The following is a 17,587-nucleotide window of genomic DNA, read 5'->3' as shown; positions in this document are numbered from 1 at the left end:
TTAGTTAAGCTAACCCAAAATAGAACAGAGGAAATTATTAAATGAGTGAACATATATCTTTCTTTGGGACCCATTCATGCCAAAACTGATGTATCTTAAAAGTACAAGATGACTTACAATAGGGAAGATATCTTCAAAAATGATTACACTGATCTTGAGAAAGGGATGCCTGATAGCCTCAATAATTACCCTGGAATTAACTACAATGCTGATGATTGCATTATTTACTACAGTCTTATGAACAAGCAAACATTGTATTTTATAGCTGCACAGGACAGAAGTTTATGGAAAGTAGCTATTAATGTGTCCCTTTAGTCCCACCTCTCTTTCAGAGAGAAGCCCCAGATCTAGAGAGGATACAGCGTGGAAAATTTCACTCCCAATTTAGACATCTCTCTAGACTCCAGAGGAAGCTGTTCAGCTGGCCTCTCCTTATAGTTGAAACCGAGCTGTATGACTACATGATGAGTCACTGGGCCAACAGCCCAAGTGCCAGGCTGGAACACGAGCTACTGGATTGGACACACTCTGCCTCATGTCAGGAATACTGTTGTGTGAGAAATAAAAGAAACCTTCCCTGGAATTGATGTTGGTCAAAATTCTGATACACTTAGATATTCTTTTAGCAGTTCTGATTTTGGGGGGGAGGGGTGGAAATTCTGGGAGAACGCCAGAATCTGAGCTAGCACTCTTAGTTGCTATTTCAACAGCTGTTATATGTACAGCTAATAGCTGTTTGACTGGGTTTCTTAGAACTGCTCCTGACACAGGGCAGTGAAGCAACACTTTACACTGTATCTCTCTGAAATTCAAGACATACTTTGCTTAAGCCAAGGAGAAAAAGGTAATCATCTGCCAACACTTGCGAGAGTAATTAGGGATTCTAGAAAAATCTCTTCAGGGGAAACATGTGAGGAAGGGTAAAAGAAAACTTTTGTCATTATTTTGGAAAATCTGAATTTCCAGACTGAGATTTTGAGACATCGCTAGTTGTCCCTTCTTCACCTATTTCACTCTTGATGAAACTAGGTTTCAAATAACATATGTTACTGAAAGTAATGTGACTTTCAGTGAGATAGATCTAGCTTATAAGCAGGTATAAGGCGCCTGAGAACAGCCTGCCTGCCATCCATGAACTCGGCACTCAAAACAACCGGAAACAGTACATGAACAGTACCTTTCATGGCGGGTGGTGTATACACGCTCTGCTTCCTTTGCTTAGGGGATGCATTCTGTGACTGGATAAAGAGAAAAAAGTAATAAGTCTTATGTTTGGATAAAAGGTACAATGTCATCAGCCCTTTGAGGGAAATAAACACCTAGTAACATTAGTTTATTTTAAAAAGAAAGAAAGAAAGAGATAGTACTAATCCTTTCCATTTTAGAGAAAAGCGTAAGTCCCAGGACAAAATAAACTCCAAAAGCTATGTCCATGGTATAATTATATCTGTTCATAGGACTGTCAGTGGTTCTGGAGGGTTAATGAGAGTCCTTGCTAAGTAATATCAGTCTATAATCCTATGGGATTGAGATGTTCAGTCTAATAGCTCCATTTACTTGGAATTACAATGTTGTAATATTCTTCTACATGTTCAAAAGCTCTTTCCTAACAAAACTGCTGCTTAACACTTAAGCACACTGGATCAGAATTAATTTATTGAGGCAGAAACTTTTGCACTAAAATTGATACAAATTGGAACAGAGGAACATATTTCAGGGTCAGAACCACAATAATAATATTTAAAGTTTAGATAGAAATAGATATTTATATACGTATAAGGCATTACTTATTATAATAAATTATATATATATGTGGTCTACACCTCGATCAGATTATGTCAAATACTCCTTTTTAATGGTGTGTCTACTTATATTTCAGTGTGTCAAAGGCAGGAGTTTCAGTGTCTGGAGCAATTATTTTTGCTTTGAAAAGTTCAAGTATAAATAGTTACAAGATACTTTTTGAGGATTGTTCTAGACTTTCCATGCATATTAGAAAGAACATAATGTACAGAGTCTGAAGAAAACTAGAAACTGTTTCACAAAGTTGTAAATAGAACTTGAGGCATCTTTACTCATACATACTAAAGCTTAATTGCCCTCAAAGGAGTCATCAAGATGTTGATATTTAGCTGATGCAAAAACAACCTATTAAAAAGTAAAAAATTCAACCAAATAGTTACCAAATCCATATCAATCAAAGCAAATGATGCAAGCAAATTTCTTCAAAATAGAGTGTTTTGTTACTAGTCTATTATACACAGATGCAGGCAGGGCAACTCTACATTAGTATAAATGTGTGGATGATTGAGCCTTCTGTTGTACCTTTGCTGTATTCTGTCACATTTGGTTAATTTTAAGAAGTATTCACTTCCAGGTTTTCTTATATGTTTATTTCCATATACATATTCAAAGATTAAGTAGAAAATTAATTCTACAGAAAAGTTGGTTTGTTTAGTAACAGTGGTAAAACTTATTAACTAATAAAAATTATATTTATGTAAGAGTTTAGTTTTCAAAGCATTTCACATTTACAATCTCATTAAATTTTTAGAAAAGTCTTGAGAGATACTTTCTGGTATTTTGTTCTTTCTACCTTTTTCACTGAGTTTTGCTAGATGCCTACTCATATGGCCATGGGAATTGAGTATCAAGTCTGCATGAGTCCTACTCAATATTTGTTCCATTTCTGGGCACAAGTTTGCTCATTTTCTTGTATTCTGTGTATCCTATGTTATCAGCTCCCCTAGCCGCCCCCCATCCCTGGTTCATATTTTCAATCTGAACTCCTACATGTGTATGTGGAGACTGGCCTCAGGATCTGCTCTTGGCTCCGCACACCAGAGGACCCTTAAGAGGTGTCTTTCCCCTACCTTCTTGTTCCAGGGTTCCAACACTGGCTGTCCCAATCTGTGATGGTCATACACAACCAGTCACTAAATTGAAATTATCAATACCATATCTTGCCTCTAAAATCAGTAGTTTATTTTAGAAGTTTTTCCAGGGGTTAGTATTTCATAGGTGGAGAATCAAGGGTAGCCTAGAGGTGGAGACTTAATGACACCATTTTACTGTGTGTTCAGTAGGGGAAAGCAAATTAAATAGTTTTTACAACACAGTTATATTGATACCATATTTTATATCACATCACATCAAACTGGTTGTGTTTTTAGTTGGTTGGACACATTTATACAGAGTATAAGAAAACTTACTTCTGCTTGTGTGTTGGTCACTCTCTTGTCATCTATTTCTGCAAGAGAAGTAGGTGTAATTATTAGAAGGTTGATATTTTTCCTTGTAATATACACATTAAATTATCAATAACATGGAACAGAATGATTTAATAATTGCCTTATGCTTATACAATATCCATGGCTTAGTCTAGTGGCTGAGAGGGCAGGGGGAGGCAGAAAGAAATAGTTTCCTTCTGAGATAACCCTCTCCCACAGGTTTAAAAAAGGCAATAAAAAAGCATCCCTCCTGAAATTCCAAATTGCCCAACTTCCAGCAGTCCAGAAGGAGGACCAGAGAAATGCCTCCTAGAACAACTGTTGGCATCATCAACCTCACAGTGCTAAGGCGTAAACAACCTCCTCTCCTCATGGATTTTGCAGTACTGTCAATTAACTGTAGCCTCTGTCATTTTCCTTAAGTTTGCCAGTAAGCAGAACAAACCTACTTTTCCGCTCAGCCCAATCACTGACTCTAAAAGAGGCACCCTCTTTTCTGTATGCCCCTGGAAAGAATCAGTAACTTTGTCAGAAATATTTCTTGTGACACTTCTAGGGCAACTTCCACATAGTCTGTGTAAACAAACAGTTGTGAGGAAGAGGAGAGAGGAGGAAGAGGTGCTCACATACTCCCCTTCCACAGAGCGAGGACATTCTAGGCTGGGCTTCTTTCCTACCTCCTCACCTCTTTTGCATGGATTCTGCCTCTTGGCTTCTAGGCCCAGTTGACTGTTCCTCACTTTTAGGTTAGTCCCACAGCTGAGAAATTGATGCCATGGTTTAAATACTGAACGAGACATTCATCAAAGAATGTCTAAAAGTGAGTATAATTGTAACTTTGGTTTGTAACTCCGCATTTTGTTCTCTACATAATTTAAGAGGCTAGTGAATTTAAAGAATTATTAGTTTATGTTTTGGGGTACATAATGTATAAGGATGTAATTTTGTGATATAAATAACCATAAGGGGTTGGGACAGAGGCGTAAAAGAAGAGTGTTCGTATGTTATTGAAGTTAAACTAGTATAAATTCAAATTAAAGTGTTACAACTTTAGGGTTTTAAATGTAATCCCCATTGTAACTACAAAGAGAACAGCTATAGAATGTACACAAAAGGAAATGAGAAAGAAATTTAAACAATTCACTACAAAAAATTAACTAAACATGGGGCTTCCCTAGTGGTCCAGTGTTGAAGAATCCGCCTTCCAATGCAGGGGATGCAGGTACATCCCGGGTCGGGGAACTAAGATCCCACATACCTTGGGGCAACTAAGCCTGTGCACCGCAACTACTAAGCATGCAAGCCACAACTAGAGAGCCCGCATGCCACAACTAGAGAGAAGCCTGCATGCCACAACGAAAGATCCCATGTGTGGCAACTAAGATTGATACAGCCAAAAATAAAATAAATAAATAAATACATATTTTTTAAAAAGTAAGCATAAAGGAAGACAGAATTCAGGAAATGAGGGACAAAAAAGCTATAAGTCATATAGGAAACAAATAGCAAAATGACAGAAGGAAGTCTTATTAGTTACTTTAAATGTAAACAGATTAAAATCTTCAAAAGACCAAGATTAGCAAAATGGATAAGAACATATGATCCAATATGTACTACCTACAAGAGACTCACTTTAGATCCAAATATACAAATAGGGTAAGAGTCAAAGGATAGAAAAAACAATTCTATGCAAATAGAAACCAAAAGAGAGCAGGGTGACTATACTAATATCAGACAAAATAGACATCAAATCACAAAAAGTTATGAAATCAGCTTTACTGTCAGTAAAAGGTTCTTCTTCAGTCTTCTTGTAATTACTGCTTTTTTTCAACACAGCACCCAAATTTAATGTTTGACCTAAATGCTAGTTAAACTGATTGAATTTTTTCATTACAGTCTTCAATCAAAAGTAGAAGTAAATTCTCTATTTCCACCATTAGCGGCTTCTTGTTCTGAAGGCAACTTAAACTAAAAATATTGAAGCCACTTTACCTTGTTTTTGATTTATCAGACTTTTTCAATATTGTCCATTCAGTGGCTTCGTGTAGCCCAGGTCTCATCCTGGCTTTATTCTGCTGTCTCCATTTTCAAATCTAATCACATCCAATTTCACTTCTGCATTATCACTTTTAATTTCTTTGCTGAACTTTCATTTTTTTCTATTATTCATTTTTGTTAAATGTCATACAAGTTTATCACCGAGAGACAAGGAGACAACCCAACTACAGGCTTTGCTGTCTGTGCATGAACTGAATAACTGATGTACAATGGCAATCACCAACAGACTTTGAAAGAAGTGATGTGGTTGGTCACTGATTATGAAGCACATCTATTATTTACTTAGGGATTTGTGGAGCTAGCCGTGAAGTTTATATTTTATGCAGTTACTCACATATTATACTGTGTAACTGAAATCTGAAGCATGTTATTGGGGGACTGGGTTATTTAACTAAACCGTGGTCAATGACATTTGTGCATGTCAAACTCTTCAGAGCAAAGACTTCCGTACTACCCAACAGAGATTGTATAAGGAGAAAACAGAAGAAAGGAAGAAATCCTAGGAGAGAACCCTGAGGAAAACCAATATTTAATGGATGACAAAAGAAGAGAAACATGCACAATAACTTATAAAGAGTGGCCAAAGAAGTAGTAGGAAAACCAGAAGCACGTGATATCACACAAGGCAAGAAAAGAGATTGCAATCGCATTTGCCACTTCTTTAAATTGAGATAAAACTTTCATCACATAAAATTCACCATTTTAAAGTGTACAGTTCAGTAGTTTTTAGTATATTCAAAAAGTTGTGTAACCATCATCATTATCTAATTCCTAAATATTCTTATCACGCCAAAAAGAAACCCTATACCCATTAGCAATCACTTCCCATTCTCTCCTCTTTCTAACCCCTGGAAACTACTGATCTACTTTATGTCTATATAGATTTACCTATTCTGGACATTTTATATAAGTGGAATTATATAGCATATGCCCTTTTGCATCTGATTTCTTTTCTTTTTTTTTGGAAATTTTAAAATATCCTTGATTTAATTAAGGAACACTTATCTGTATAATATTTAGTCTTTTTTTAAATTTTTATTTTTTTATTAGTTTCTGCTTTATAACGAAGTGAATCAATCATACATATATATCTGTTCCCACATCCCTTCCCTCTTGCGTCTCCCTCCCTCCCACCCTCCCTATCCCACCCCTCCAGGCGGTCACCAAGCACCGAGCTGATCTCCCTGTGCTATGCGGCCGCTTCCCACTATCTATCTACCTTACGTTTGGTAGTGTATATATGTCCATGCCTCTCTCTCGCTTTGTCACAGCTTATCCTTCCCCCTCCCCATATCCTCAAGTCCATTCTCAAGTAGGTCTGTGTCTTTATTCCTGTTTTACCCCTAGGTTCTTCATGACATTTTCTTTTTCTTAAATTCCATATATATGTGTTAGCATATGGTATTTGTCTTTCTCTTTCTGACTTACTTCACTCTGTATGACAGACTCTAGGTCTATCCACCTCATTACAAATAGCTCAGTTTCATTTCTTTTTATGGCTGAGTAATATTCCATTGTATATATGTGCCACATCTTCTTTATCCATTCATCTGTTGATGGACACTTAGGTTGCTTCCATGTCCTGGCTATTGTAAATAGAGCTGCAATGAACATTGTGGTACATGACTCTTTTTGAATTATGGTTTTCTCCGGGTATATGCCCAGTAGTGGGATTGCTTTTAGTTTTTTAAGGAACCTCCATACTGTTCTCCATAGTGGCTGTATCAATTTACATTCCCACCAACAGTTCAAGAGGGTTCCCTTTTCTCCACACTCTCTCCAGCATTTATTGTTTGTAGATTTTTTAATGATGCCCATTCTGACTGGTGTGAGATGCTATTGCATTGTAGATTTGATTTGCATTTGTCTAATGATTAATGATGTTGAGCATTCTTTCATGTGTTTGTTGGCAATCTGTATATCTTCTTTGGAGAAATGTCTATTTAGGTCTTCTGCCCATTTTTGGATTGGGTTGTTTATTTTTTTGATATTGAACTACATGAGCTGCTTGTAAATTTTGGAGATTAATCCTTTGTCAGTTGCTTCATTGGCAAATATTTTCTCCCATTCTGAGGGTTGACTTTTCATCTTGTTTATGGTTTCCTTTGCTGTGCAAAAGCTTTTAAGTTTCATTAAGTCCCATTTGTTTATTTTTGTTTTTATTTCCATTTCTCTAGGAGGTGGGTCCAAAAGGATCTTGCTGTGATTTATGTCAGAGTGTTCTTCCTATGTTTTCCTCTAAGAGTTTCATAGTGTCTGGCCTTACACTTAGGTCTATAATCCATTTTGAGTTTACTTTTGTGTATGGTGTTAGAGAATGTTCTAATTTCTTTCTTTTATATGTAGCTGTCCAGTTTTCCCAGCACCACTTATTGAAGAGGCTGTCTTTTCTCCATTGTATATTCTTGCCTCCTTTATCAAAGATAAGGTGACCATATGTGAGTGGGTTTATCTCTGGGCCTTCTATCCTCTTCCATTGATCTATATTTCTGTTTTTGTGCCAGTACCATACTGTCTTGATTACTGTAGCTTTGTACTATAGTCTGAAGTCAGGAAGCCTGATTCCTCCAGCTCCGTTTTTCATTCTCAAGATTGCTTTGGCTATTCGAGGTCTTTTGTGTTTCCATACAAATTGTGAAATTTTTTGTTCTAGTTCTGTGAAAAATGCCCGTGGTAATTTGATAGGGATTGCATTGAATCTGTAGATTGCTTTGGGTCGTAGAGTCATTTTCACAAAACATGGTATATCTCTCCATCTATTTGTATCATCTTTAATTTCTTTCATCAGTGTCTTATAATTTTGTGTATACAGGTCTTTTGTCTCCTTAGGTAGGTTTATTCCTAGATATTTTATTCTTTTTGTTGCAGTGGTAAATTGGAGGGTTTTCTTGATTTCACTTTCAGATTTTTCATCATTAGTGTATAGGAATGCCAGAGATTTCTGTGCATTAATTTTGTGTCCTTCTACTTTACCAAATTCATTGATTAGCTCTAGTACTTTTCTGGCAGCATCTTTAGGATTCTCTATGTATAGTATCATGTCATCTGCAAACAGTGACAGCTTTATTTCTTTTCAGATTTGGATTCCTTTTCATTCTTTTTCTTCTCTGATTGCTGTGGCTAAAACTTCCAAAACTATGTTGAATAATAGTGATGAAAGTGTCAACCTTGTCTTCTTCCTGATCTTAGTGGAAATGTTTTCAGTTTTACACCATTGAGAATGATGTTTGCAGTGGGTTTGTCATATATGGCCTTTATTATGTTGAGTTAAGTTCCCTCTATGCCTACTTTCTGGAGGGTTTTTATCATAAATGGGTGTTGAATTTTATCAAAAGCTTTTTCTGCATCTACTGAGATGATCATATGCTTTTTCTCCTTCAATTTGTTAATATGGTGTATCACATTGATTGATTTGCATATATTGAAGAATCCTTGCATTCCTGGGATAAACCCCACTTGATCATGGTGTATGATCCTTTTAATGTGCTGTTGGATTCTGTTTGCTAGTATTTTGTTGAGGATATTTGCATCTATGTTCATCAGTGATATTGGCCTGTAGTTTTCTTTTTTTGTGACATCTTTGTTTGGTTTTGGTATCGGGGTGATGGTGGCCTCGTAGAATGAGTTTGTGAGTGTTCCTCCCTCTGCTCTATTTTGGAAGAGTTTGAGAAGGATAGGTGTTAGCTCTTCTCTAAATGTTTGATAGAATTTGCCTGTGAAGCCATCTGGTCCTGGGCTTTGGTTTGTTGGAAGATTATTAATCACAGTTTCAATTCAGTGCTTGTGATTTGTCTCTTCATATTTTCTATTTCTTCCTGGTTCAGTCTCAGAAGGTTGTGCATTTCTAAGAATTTGTCCATTTCTTCCAGATTGTCCATTTTATTGGCATATAGTTGCTTGTAGTAATCTCTCATGATCCTTTGTATTTCTGCAGTGTCAGTTGTTACTTCTCCTTTTTCATTTCTAATTCTACTGACTTGAGTCTTCTCCCTTTTTTCCTTGATGAATCTGGCTAATGGTTTATTAATTTTGTTTATCTTCTCAAAGAACCACCTTTTAATTTTATTGATCTTTGCTATAGTTTCCTTCATTTCTTTTTCATTTATTTCTGCTCTGAGCTTTATGATTTCTTTCCTTCTGCTAACTTTCGGGGTTTTTTGAGGTTCTTTCTCTAATTGCTTTAGATGTAAGGTTAGGTTGTTTATTTGAGATATTTCTTGTTTCTTAAGGTAGGATTGCAGTGCTATAAACTTCCCTCTTAGAACTGCTTTTGCTGCATCCCATAGGTTTTGGGTCATCGTGTTTTCATTGTCCTTTGTTTCTAGGTATTTTTTGATTTCCTCTTTGATTTCTTCAGTGGTCTCTTGGTTATTAAATAGTGTATTGTTTAGCCTCCATGTGTTTGTATGTTTTTCAGATTTTTTCCTGTAATTGTTATGTAGTCTCATAGCATTGTGGTCAGAAGAGATACTTGATATGATTTCAGTTTTCTTAAATTTACCAAGGCTTGATTTGTGACCCAAGATATGATCTATCCTGGAGAATGTTCCATGAGCACTTGAGAAGAAAGTATATTCTGTTGTTTTGGATGGAATGTCCTATAAGTATCAATTAAGTCCATCTTGTTTAATGTGTCATTCAGAGCTTGTGTTTCCTTATTTATCTCCATTTTGGATGATCTGTCCAATGGTGAAAGTGGGGTGTTAAAGTCCCCTACTATGATTGTGTTACTGTCAATTTCCTCTTTTATGGCTGTTAGTATTTGCTTTATGTATTGAGGTGCTCCTATGTTGGGTGCATGAATATTTACAGTTGTTATATCTTCTTGGATTGATCCCTTAATCATTATGTAGTGTCCTTCTTTGTCTCTTGTAATAATCTTTGTTTTAAAGTCTATTTTGTCTGATATGAGAATTGCTACTCCAGCTTTCTTTTGATTTCCCTTTGCATGGAATATCTTTTTCCATCCCCTCACTTTCAGTCTGTACGTGTTCCTAGGTCTGAAGTGGGTCTCTTGTAGACAGCATATATATGGGTCTTGTTTTTGTATCCATTCAGCCAGCCTGTGTCTTTTGGTTGGAGCATTTAAGCCATTTCCATTTAAGGTAATTATCGATAGGTATATTCCTATTCCCATTTTCTTAATTGTTTTGGGTTTGTTATTGTAGGTGTTTTCCTTCCCTTGTGTTTCCTGCCTAGAGAAGTTCCTTTAGCATTTGTTGTGAAGCTGGTTTGGTGGTGCTGAATTCTCTTAGCTTTTGCTTCTCTGTGAAGGTTTTAATTTCTCCGTCAAATCTGAATCAGATCCTTGCTGGGTAGAGTAATCTTGGTAATCTTTTTCCCTTTCATCACTTTAAATATGTCCTGCCACTCCCTTCTGGCTTGCAGAGTTTCTGCTGAAAGATCAGCTGTTAACCTTATGGGGATTCCCTTGTATGTTATTTGTTGTTTTTCCCTTGCTGCTTTTAATATGTTTTCTTTGTATTTAATTTTTGATAGTTTGATTAATATGTGTCTTGGTATGTTTCTCCTTGGATTTATCCTGTATGGGATGCTCTGTGCTTCCTGGACTTGGGTGGCTATTTCCTTTCCCATGTTAGGGACGTTTTCATCTATAATCTCTTCAAATATTTTCTCAGTTCCTTTCTTTCTCTCTTATTCTTCTGGGACCCGTATAATTCGAATGTTGGTGCTTTTAATATTGCCCCAGAGGTCTCTGAGACTGTCCTCAATTCTTTTCATTCTTTTTTCTTTATTCTGCTCTGCAGTAGTTAATTCCACTCTTTTATCTTCCAGGTCACTTATCCGTTTTTCTGCCTCAGTTTTTCTGCTATTGATCCCTTCTAGAGAATTTTTTCATTTCATTTATTGTGTTGTTCATCACTGTTTGTTTGCTCTTTAGTTCTTCTGAGTCCTTGTTAAACATTTCTTGTATTTTCTCCATTCTATTTCCAAGATTTTGGATCATCTTTACTATCATTATTCTGAATTCTTTTTCAGGTAGACTGCCTATTTCCTCTTCATTTGTTAGATCTCATGAGGTTTTACCTTGCTCCTTCATCTGCTGTGTGTTTCTTTGTCTTCTCATTTTGCTTAACTTACAGTGTTTCAGGTTTCCTCTTCACAGGCTGTAGGTTCATAGTTCCCATTGTTTTTGGTGTCTGCCCCCTTGTGGCTAAGGTTGGTTCTTTAGGTTGTGTAGGCTTCCTGGGGGATGGGAGTAGTGCCTGTGTTCTGGTGGATGAGGCTTGATCTTGTCTTTCTGGTGGGCAGGTCCACGTCTGGTGGTGTGTTTTGGGGTGTCTGTGGACTTATTATGATTTTAGGCAGCCTCTCTGCTAATGGGTGGGGTTGTGTACCTGTTTTGTTAGTTGTTTAGCATAGGGTGTCCAGCACTGTAGCTTGCTGGTCATTGAGCGGAGTTGGGTCTTGGCGCTGAGATGGAGATCTCAGGGAGATTTTCGCCATTTGATATTACGTGGAGCTGGGAGGTCTCTGGTGGACCGTTGTCCTGACCTTGGCTCTCCCACCTCAGAGGCAGAGCCCTGACGCCTGGCTGAAGCACCAAGAGCCTGTCATCCACACGGGAGCTATGAGGTGTCTCCAAAGAATCCACAAATGCGCAAGGTAGCAGGAAGAGCATTCAGGACCTTGACACATGAGGACAGGGTGTCATTAGCAGACCAATTCGGCCACATCTTGCCATGGTTAACACTGCACTGTGGAAATCAGCGTGGGCCCTTCAACACCAGTGGGGGTAGTGATACAACTGAATGAGGAGATGCAATGCTGAGCTTGAGACCATCCAGAGGCATAGGCAGAACACTGGGTACCTTCAAACTCCAGAGGCCCTTCTTTAGATGTGCTGCCTGCAAATTAAGTCTTAATAGATGTTAAAAGGTATCCTAAAGTGACTTCTCCAACCACAATGAGATGAAGTTAGAAATCAGTAATAGATAAAACTGGGAAATTCACAAATTAGTGGAAATTAAACAACACACTCTTAAACAACCAATGAATCAAAGAAGAAGTCATAAATACAACATACCAAAACTTAAGGGTCACAGTGATAGCAGTGCTAAGAGAAAAATGTATAGCTGTAACTGCTCACATTTAAAGTCAAGAAAGATTTCAAATCAGCTGCCTAACTTTACAACTTACAGAACTAGAAGGAAAAGAACAATAAATCCAAATCTGAAAACCTGAGAACCAGGGAGGCTGATGGTGTAAGTTGTGGTTCAAGTCCACTGGGCCTTTGGACTTGAGCCAGAACTTACACCATTGCACCCCCTATTTCTCAGGCCATCAGATTTGGACTGAAGCTATACCATTGGTTTTCTGGGACTCTAGCTTGCACATAACAGATTATGGGACTTCTCAGCCTCTGTAATCATATAAGTCAACCCCTTATAGTAAATCTCTTTTTATATATTCTATTGTTTCTGTTTCTCGGGAGAACCCTGACTAATATAGTCATCAAAAATGGAAAGTCTGAGAAACTGTCATAGCCAAGAAGAGCCTAAGGAGACATGATAACTAAATGTAATGGTGTATCCTGGATGAGAACCTAAAACTGAGAAAGGGCATTGGGTTAAAAATGAAGGAAATCTAAATAAACTATGAGCTTCAGTTAATAATAATATATCAATATTGGGTCATTAACTGTAATAATGTTACACTTTAATGACTAATATAAGGTGTTAATACAATAATAAGGGACCTCTCTTCAATTTTTCTGTAAATCTAAAACTCATCTGAAAAAACTGTCTATCAATAAAAAAACTTAAACAAAAGGAAAAAAAGTAAAAGTACTAAACACACCAAAATATTACCCCCTGAAAATATTTTTGTTATTATTGTCAGGATTCTGTATGTGATTTGAAGAACACCAGATAGTCATTATTAGAAAGTAAGTAATGTAACTAAAAAGAAGTTCATGAAAAATATATAATTTAAGATATTTTATATGGGGCTAATTAAAGAATAGAGAAAAAAGGTATGGTTAAGGAAATGAAGAGAATATTTTAAACTTCAGTTAAAGTTGTTAAAAGCTGATGCAAGCTAGGGTATATTAGTTGAGAAAAAGAGGAGTGAAATGATTTTCAAACAAGACCAATGATAATAACAGCTCTTGGTTTATTTATTGATTAGATATGGAAAGAGAAGGACCAAAATATATTTAAAAAATACTGATAGTACCTTTTTGATTATGCATATCCTCCAGTTTGCTGCTTTTGTGTGTTTGTTCCTCATATCCAGAATGCTCCTTCCCTCAAACCAAATACTGCCATCCCTCAAAGTTCTCTTCAGATGGCATCTCTTCTGGGAAATCTTTCCCAATTCATGCCTCCCCTGTTCCCAACTGGAAGTCATCTCCTTCACCCAGTACTCACAGCACTTCCTCTATACCTGTATCGTTGTATTCATCATTATATACCTTATACTATGGTCATTAGTATTTTATCTCCTCAAATAACCTATAAAGGAATGGAGATTAGTCTCCACGCTTGATTCTTCCACAGCTCTTAGCACAGTAGCATGGCTGACACATAACAGCTTGTCAAATAAATATACCTAGTGCCTACATTTCATAAAACAGACCCTCTGTTTGCTGCTTGTCTACAAAATAAAATACAAAATAAAATTGTAGCACAATTACTTACTCATACTAGGTGCTAAATAAATAGTTTTAACAAATAAGTGTTTGGTTTGAAAACTTGTTAAGGTAGAGGCCATACCTCCTATTTCTTTAAATCAATTTATTAGGTCATTACTAAAGCAATGGTACAGACACTCAAATTCTTATAAATATCACCTAAGTTGTTGACCTAGAGATTGTCACACTGAGTGAAGTAAGTCAGACAGAGAAAAACAAGTATATATCACTGTATGTGGAATCTAAAAATATGGTACAAATGAACTTATTTACAAAACAGAAAGAGAGTCACAGGTGTTGAAAACAAACTTATGGTTACCAAGGGGGAAGTGGGAGAGGGATAAATTGGGAGATTGTGATTGACATATACATAGTACTATATATAAAATAGATAACTAGGAAGAACCTACTGTATAGCACAGGAAACTCTACTCAATACTCTGTAATACCTATATGGGAAAAGAATCTAAAGAAGAGTGGATATGTGTATATGTATAACTGATTCACGTTGCTGTGGAGCAGAAACTAACACAACATTGTAAATCAACTACACTCTAATAAAAATTAATGTAAAAAAATGGGATTATATATACTAAAAAACAAACAAACAAAAAACCAAAAGGGAATCTTGGAGGAAAAACAAGGATATATGTCTTTGTTCTGTTAGTTTTTAGAGGTTGAGAAGACAACAGATATATATCTAGGTCAAGAATAATATATATCATAAGAGAAAATTTTTTAAAGTGATAGATAGTTAAATTTAATATATTCTTTTATAGATATCAGCCTCAGACAATAACTAAAACCATGGAAATGCATAATTTACTCAGGATATTGGCTGCAGAAGAGCACTGACCCATATATAGAATGCTTTGGTAAAAAGAGATAAAATTTCTTAGAGTAAAACCAAAAGATACAGACTTTTGATGAATTTAGATAATAGAAGGTGTGAAGGGAAAAGTCAGTTTAAAGAGTCCTTCCAATAAAAAGAGTTTTAAGTTCATGCTTTGAAGACTTCTGGGCTCAAAAGCAATAACAATGACATATTAAATATAAAAAGAGATAACTAAAATGATGCAGTCACAGTTCAGAATTAGTCAAACATCTCTATGGACTCTAAATATAAGAACAGAAAAATGCAACAAGCAGGTAAGAAACCATGGGCCTGAAAGACTTTTTTTTTTTTTAATTTTTTTTTGGCTGAGTTGGGTCTTCGTTGCTGTGCACGGGCTTTCTTTAGTTTTGGCAAGTGGGGGCTACTCTTTGTCGCAGTACGTGGGCTTCTCATTGCGCGGGCTTCTTGTTGCGGAGCATGGGCTCTAGGCACGCCTTCTTCAGTAGTTGTGGCATGAGGGCTCAGTAGTTGTGGCACACGGGCTTAGTTGCTCCACCGCATGTGGGATCTTCCCAGACTAGGGATCGAACCTGTTTCCCCTGCATTGGCAGGCAGATTCTTATCCACTGCACCACCAGGGAAGCCCTGAAAAGCTTTTTAGATCTAGGAGGAGGCAGAGACAGCTCAGAGTTCCTTACCCTTAAGAAAAGAGATTGACTTCATGTGAAGGAAGGAACAAAAGCCAGGCTTGTTGATTGGAACCAGAAGCAGGGCTCTCTCACCTATGCTGAGAAAAAGCACTGATCTGTGTATCCAGGGAGACAAGAAGGCAGACAACTTGGGACAAGCCACTACGGGCTCAGTGACTTTATCTGCTCTGTTTCTAATTTCACCATGGAACAAGAGTCTTAAGGTCCAAATTAAGACCTGATTCCAGATTAAAAATTTGTAGTGTTCAGTGGGGAAAGACTCAAGAACATTAACAAGGAAAGGTGAACACAGAGGCGGGGGGGAGTTTTCACTCATGATGAATTGAAAATTAAAATCTCAAAACACGAGAAGGAAAGACACATTTAAGAATGACTGCCAGAAAAGCAACTGGAAGATGAATTCCCTCCAGATGAAATGAAAACTTCAGAGCAATTTGAAAATGTCTTCAAAATGAATATATTTGGTACCCACAAAGAGAGAAAGAAGAAAGTATATCTATTTCTTAAACATCAAAAAATGTTGAAACAAGATTAGGCTAAATTGAAACAAGAACAGATGGATATAAAAAGAAACAATTAGAAATAGAAGTTTAATCATGGAAATTATAAACTCAATAAAGGTGTAAATCTCTAGACTGCTAAGTATAACTTAAAAACCTTGGGCATTATATATAAAACAAACATAAGAAGTCTCTAAAAGGCAGAGAGAAGAAAACAGACCAACCAGGGACTTTGAACCTAAGGAACAACATAGCAGCAATTCCCTAGGCCTCCTTTTGACTCATATCCTGGATTAGATGCTGGAGAAGCTGGCAGTCCAGAAATACTAATAGTAACAGACAAAAACAAACAAACAAAACATTCAAGAAAGCCTACTTTCTAACCAAAGGACCAGGAAAGGGACACCTACTTTCTAAAATACTTAAAACTTTTAGGCATTAACTGCTCTTCTTCCTTCCTGTTTGAGAAAGCCAAATGAGAAGGTGTCACTTTCACAACCATCTAGTTGTAATGAGGCAGCCTGAGAGAAATGACACCTTATTTCTTCTCCTGAGTATTCTACATTACGTTTGACAATTGATGGAATAATTTTAACATTACCTGATATGGTTCTCAGTGTATGTAGAGAAAATACTTAAGAAAATATTTTAAATGAGAGAAAGTAGAGACAGAGAAATAGTTTGTATTCTTCACTAAAACTGAAGAGACTGTGATAAATTATTTACATACAGTAGAGCAATCACTAAAAAATCTGTGCAAAGGTGTACACTCAGAAATCACTGTAGATAAATCAAAATGGAATTATAAAAAATGTTCAAGTAAACTACAGGGAGATATTAAAAAAAAGAATATAAAAACAAAGAAAACAGAAAACAAAAACCAAGCCCTAACTCAATGAATAACTACATTAAATTTAACTGACCTAAATATACTAATTAAAAGATAGAGATTGGCACAGTGGATAAAAAATCGAAATGACCTAATTATATACAAGGGCAATATGTGGAGTGAAAAAAGATCAATTTCAAAAGGTCATGCACTGTATGATTCAATTTATATAACATTCTTGAATGACAGAATTATAGAGATGGATAACAGATTAGTGGTTGCTAGGGATTGGGGATCATGGGAGAGAAAGGGGTGAGTATCACCATAAAGCTCTAGCAAGAGGGAGATCTTTATGGTCATGGAATAAGTCTGTTTTTCAGCTGCAGTGGTAGGAATCTACACATGAAAAGTGGCATAGAACTATAAACACAGACTAACAATGTCAATTTCATGATTTTATTATTGTACTACAATTACATAAGATGGGGGAAACTGAGTAAAGGGAAGCTTGTTTTGTATGATTCCAAAATAACTTCTATTTCTTCCCTATTCTGAAGTTTTGGAAAGTATCCAAAAAAAAAAAGGAAACATGTTACATTTTATTTAGGATTCAAACGTACGACTTTTCTAGTTCACTCATCTGGGAGCTGTTCTAATTAGCTGACAGGAATTTAGTCTATTTTAGTCACCCGTCAACAAATTATAATCATACGTGTTTGTTATATAATAATGTAATCATTTTATTTTACTGAAAATATTAGAACTCATT

General features: G+C 36.3%; 1 protein-coding gene across 3 annotated transcripts in view; it reads right to left on the bottom strand.

Annotated features, from left to right (window-relative positions):
• Positions 1-17,587, bottom strand: part of PPP1R1C (protein phosphatase 1 regulatory inhibitor subunit 1C) — a gene marked incomplete at both ends in the record, with an annotated part of 125,141 nt that overhangs the window by 54,459 nt on the left and 53,095 nt on the right. For 2 of the 3 annotated variants that reach the window (XM_082630621.1, XM_082630622.1), the window contains 2 exons: positions 1,178-1,238; positions 3,213-3,250. The exons of the other annotated variant lie outside the window; for it this stretch is intronic. In XM_082630621.1, coding sequence (XP_082486747.1) covers positions 1,178-1,238; positions 3,213-3,250 — 99 coding nt within the window. The remainder of the gene's footprint in view (positions 1-1,177; positions 1,239-3,212; positions 3,251-17,587) is intronic. 3 annotated transcript variants of the gene reach the window in all.

The sequence above is a fragment of the Mesoplodon mirus genome (assembly GCF_964341445.2).
Source record: "Mesoplodon mirus genome assembly, chromosome: 8".
NCBI classification, from domain to species: domain Eukaryota; kingdom Metazoa; phylum Chordata; class Mammalia; order Artiodactyla; family Ziphiidae; genus Mesoplodon; species Mesoplodon mirus.
Note: the sequence above shows the minus strand (reverse complement) of the source record. Positions and strands in the feature narration are given on the sequence as shown.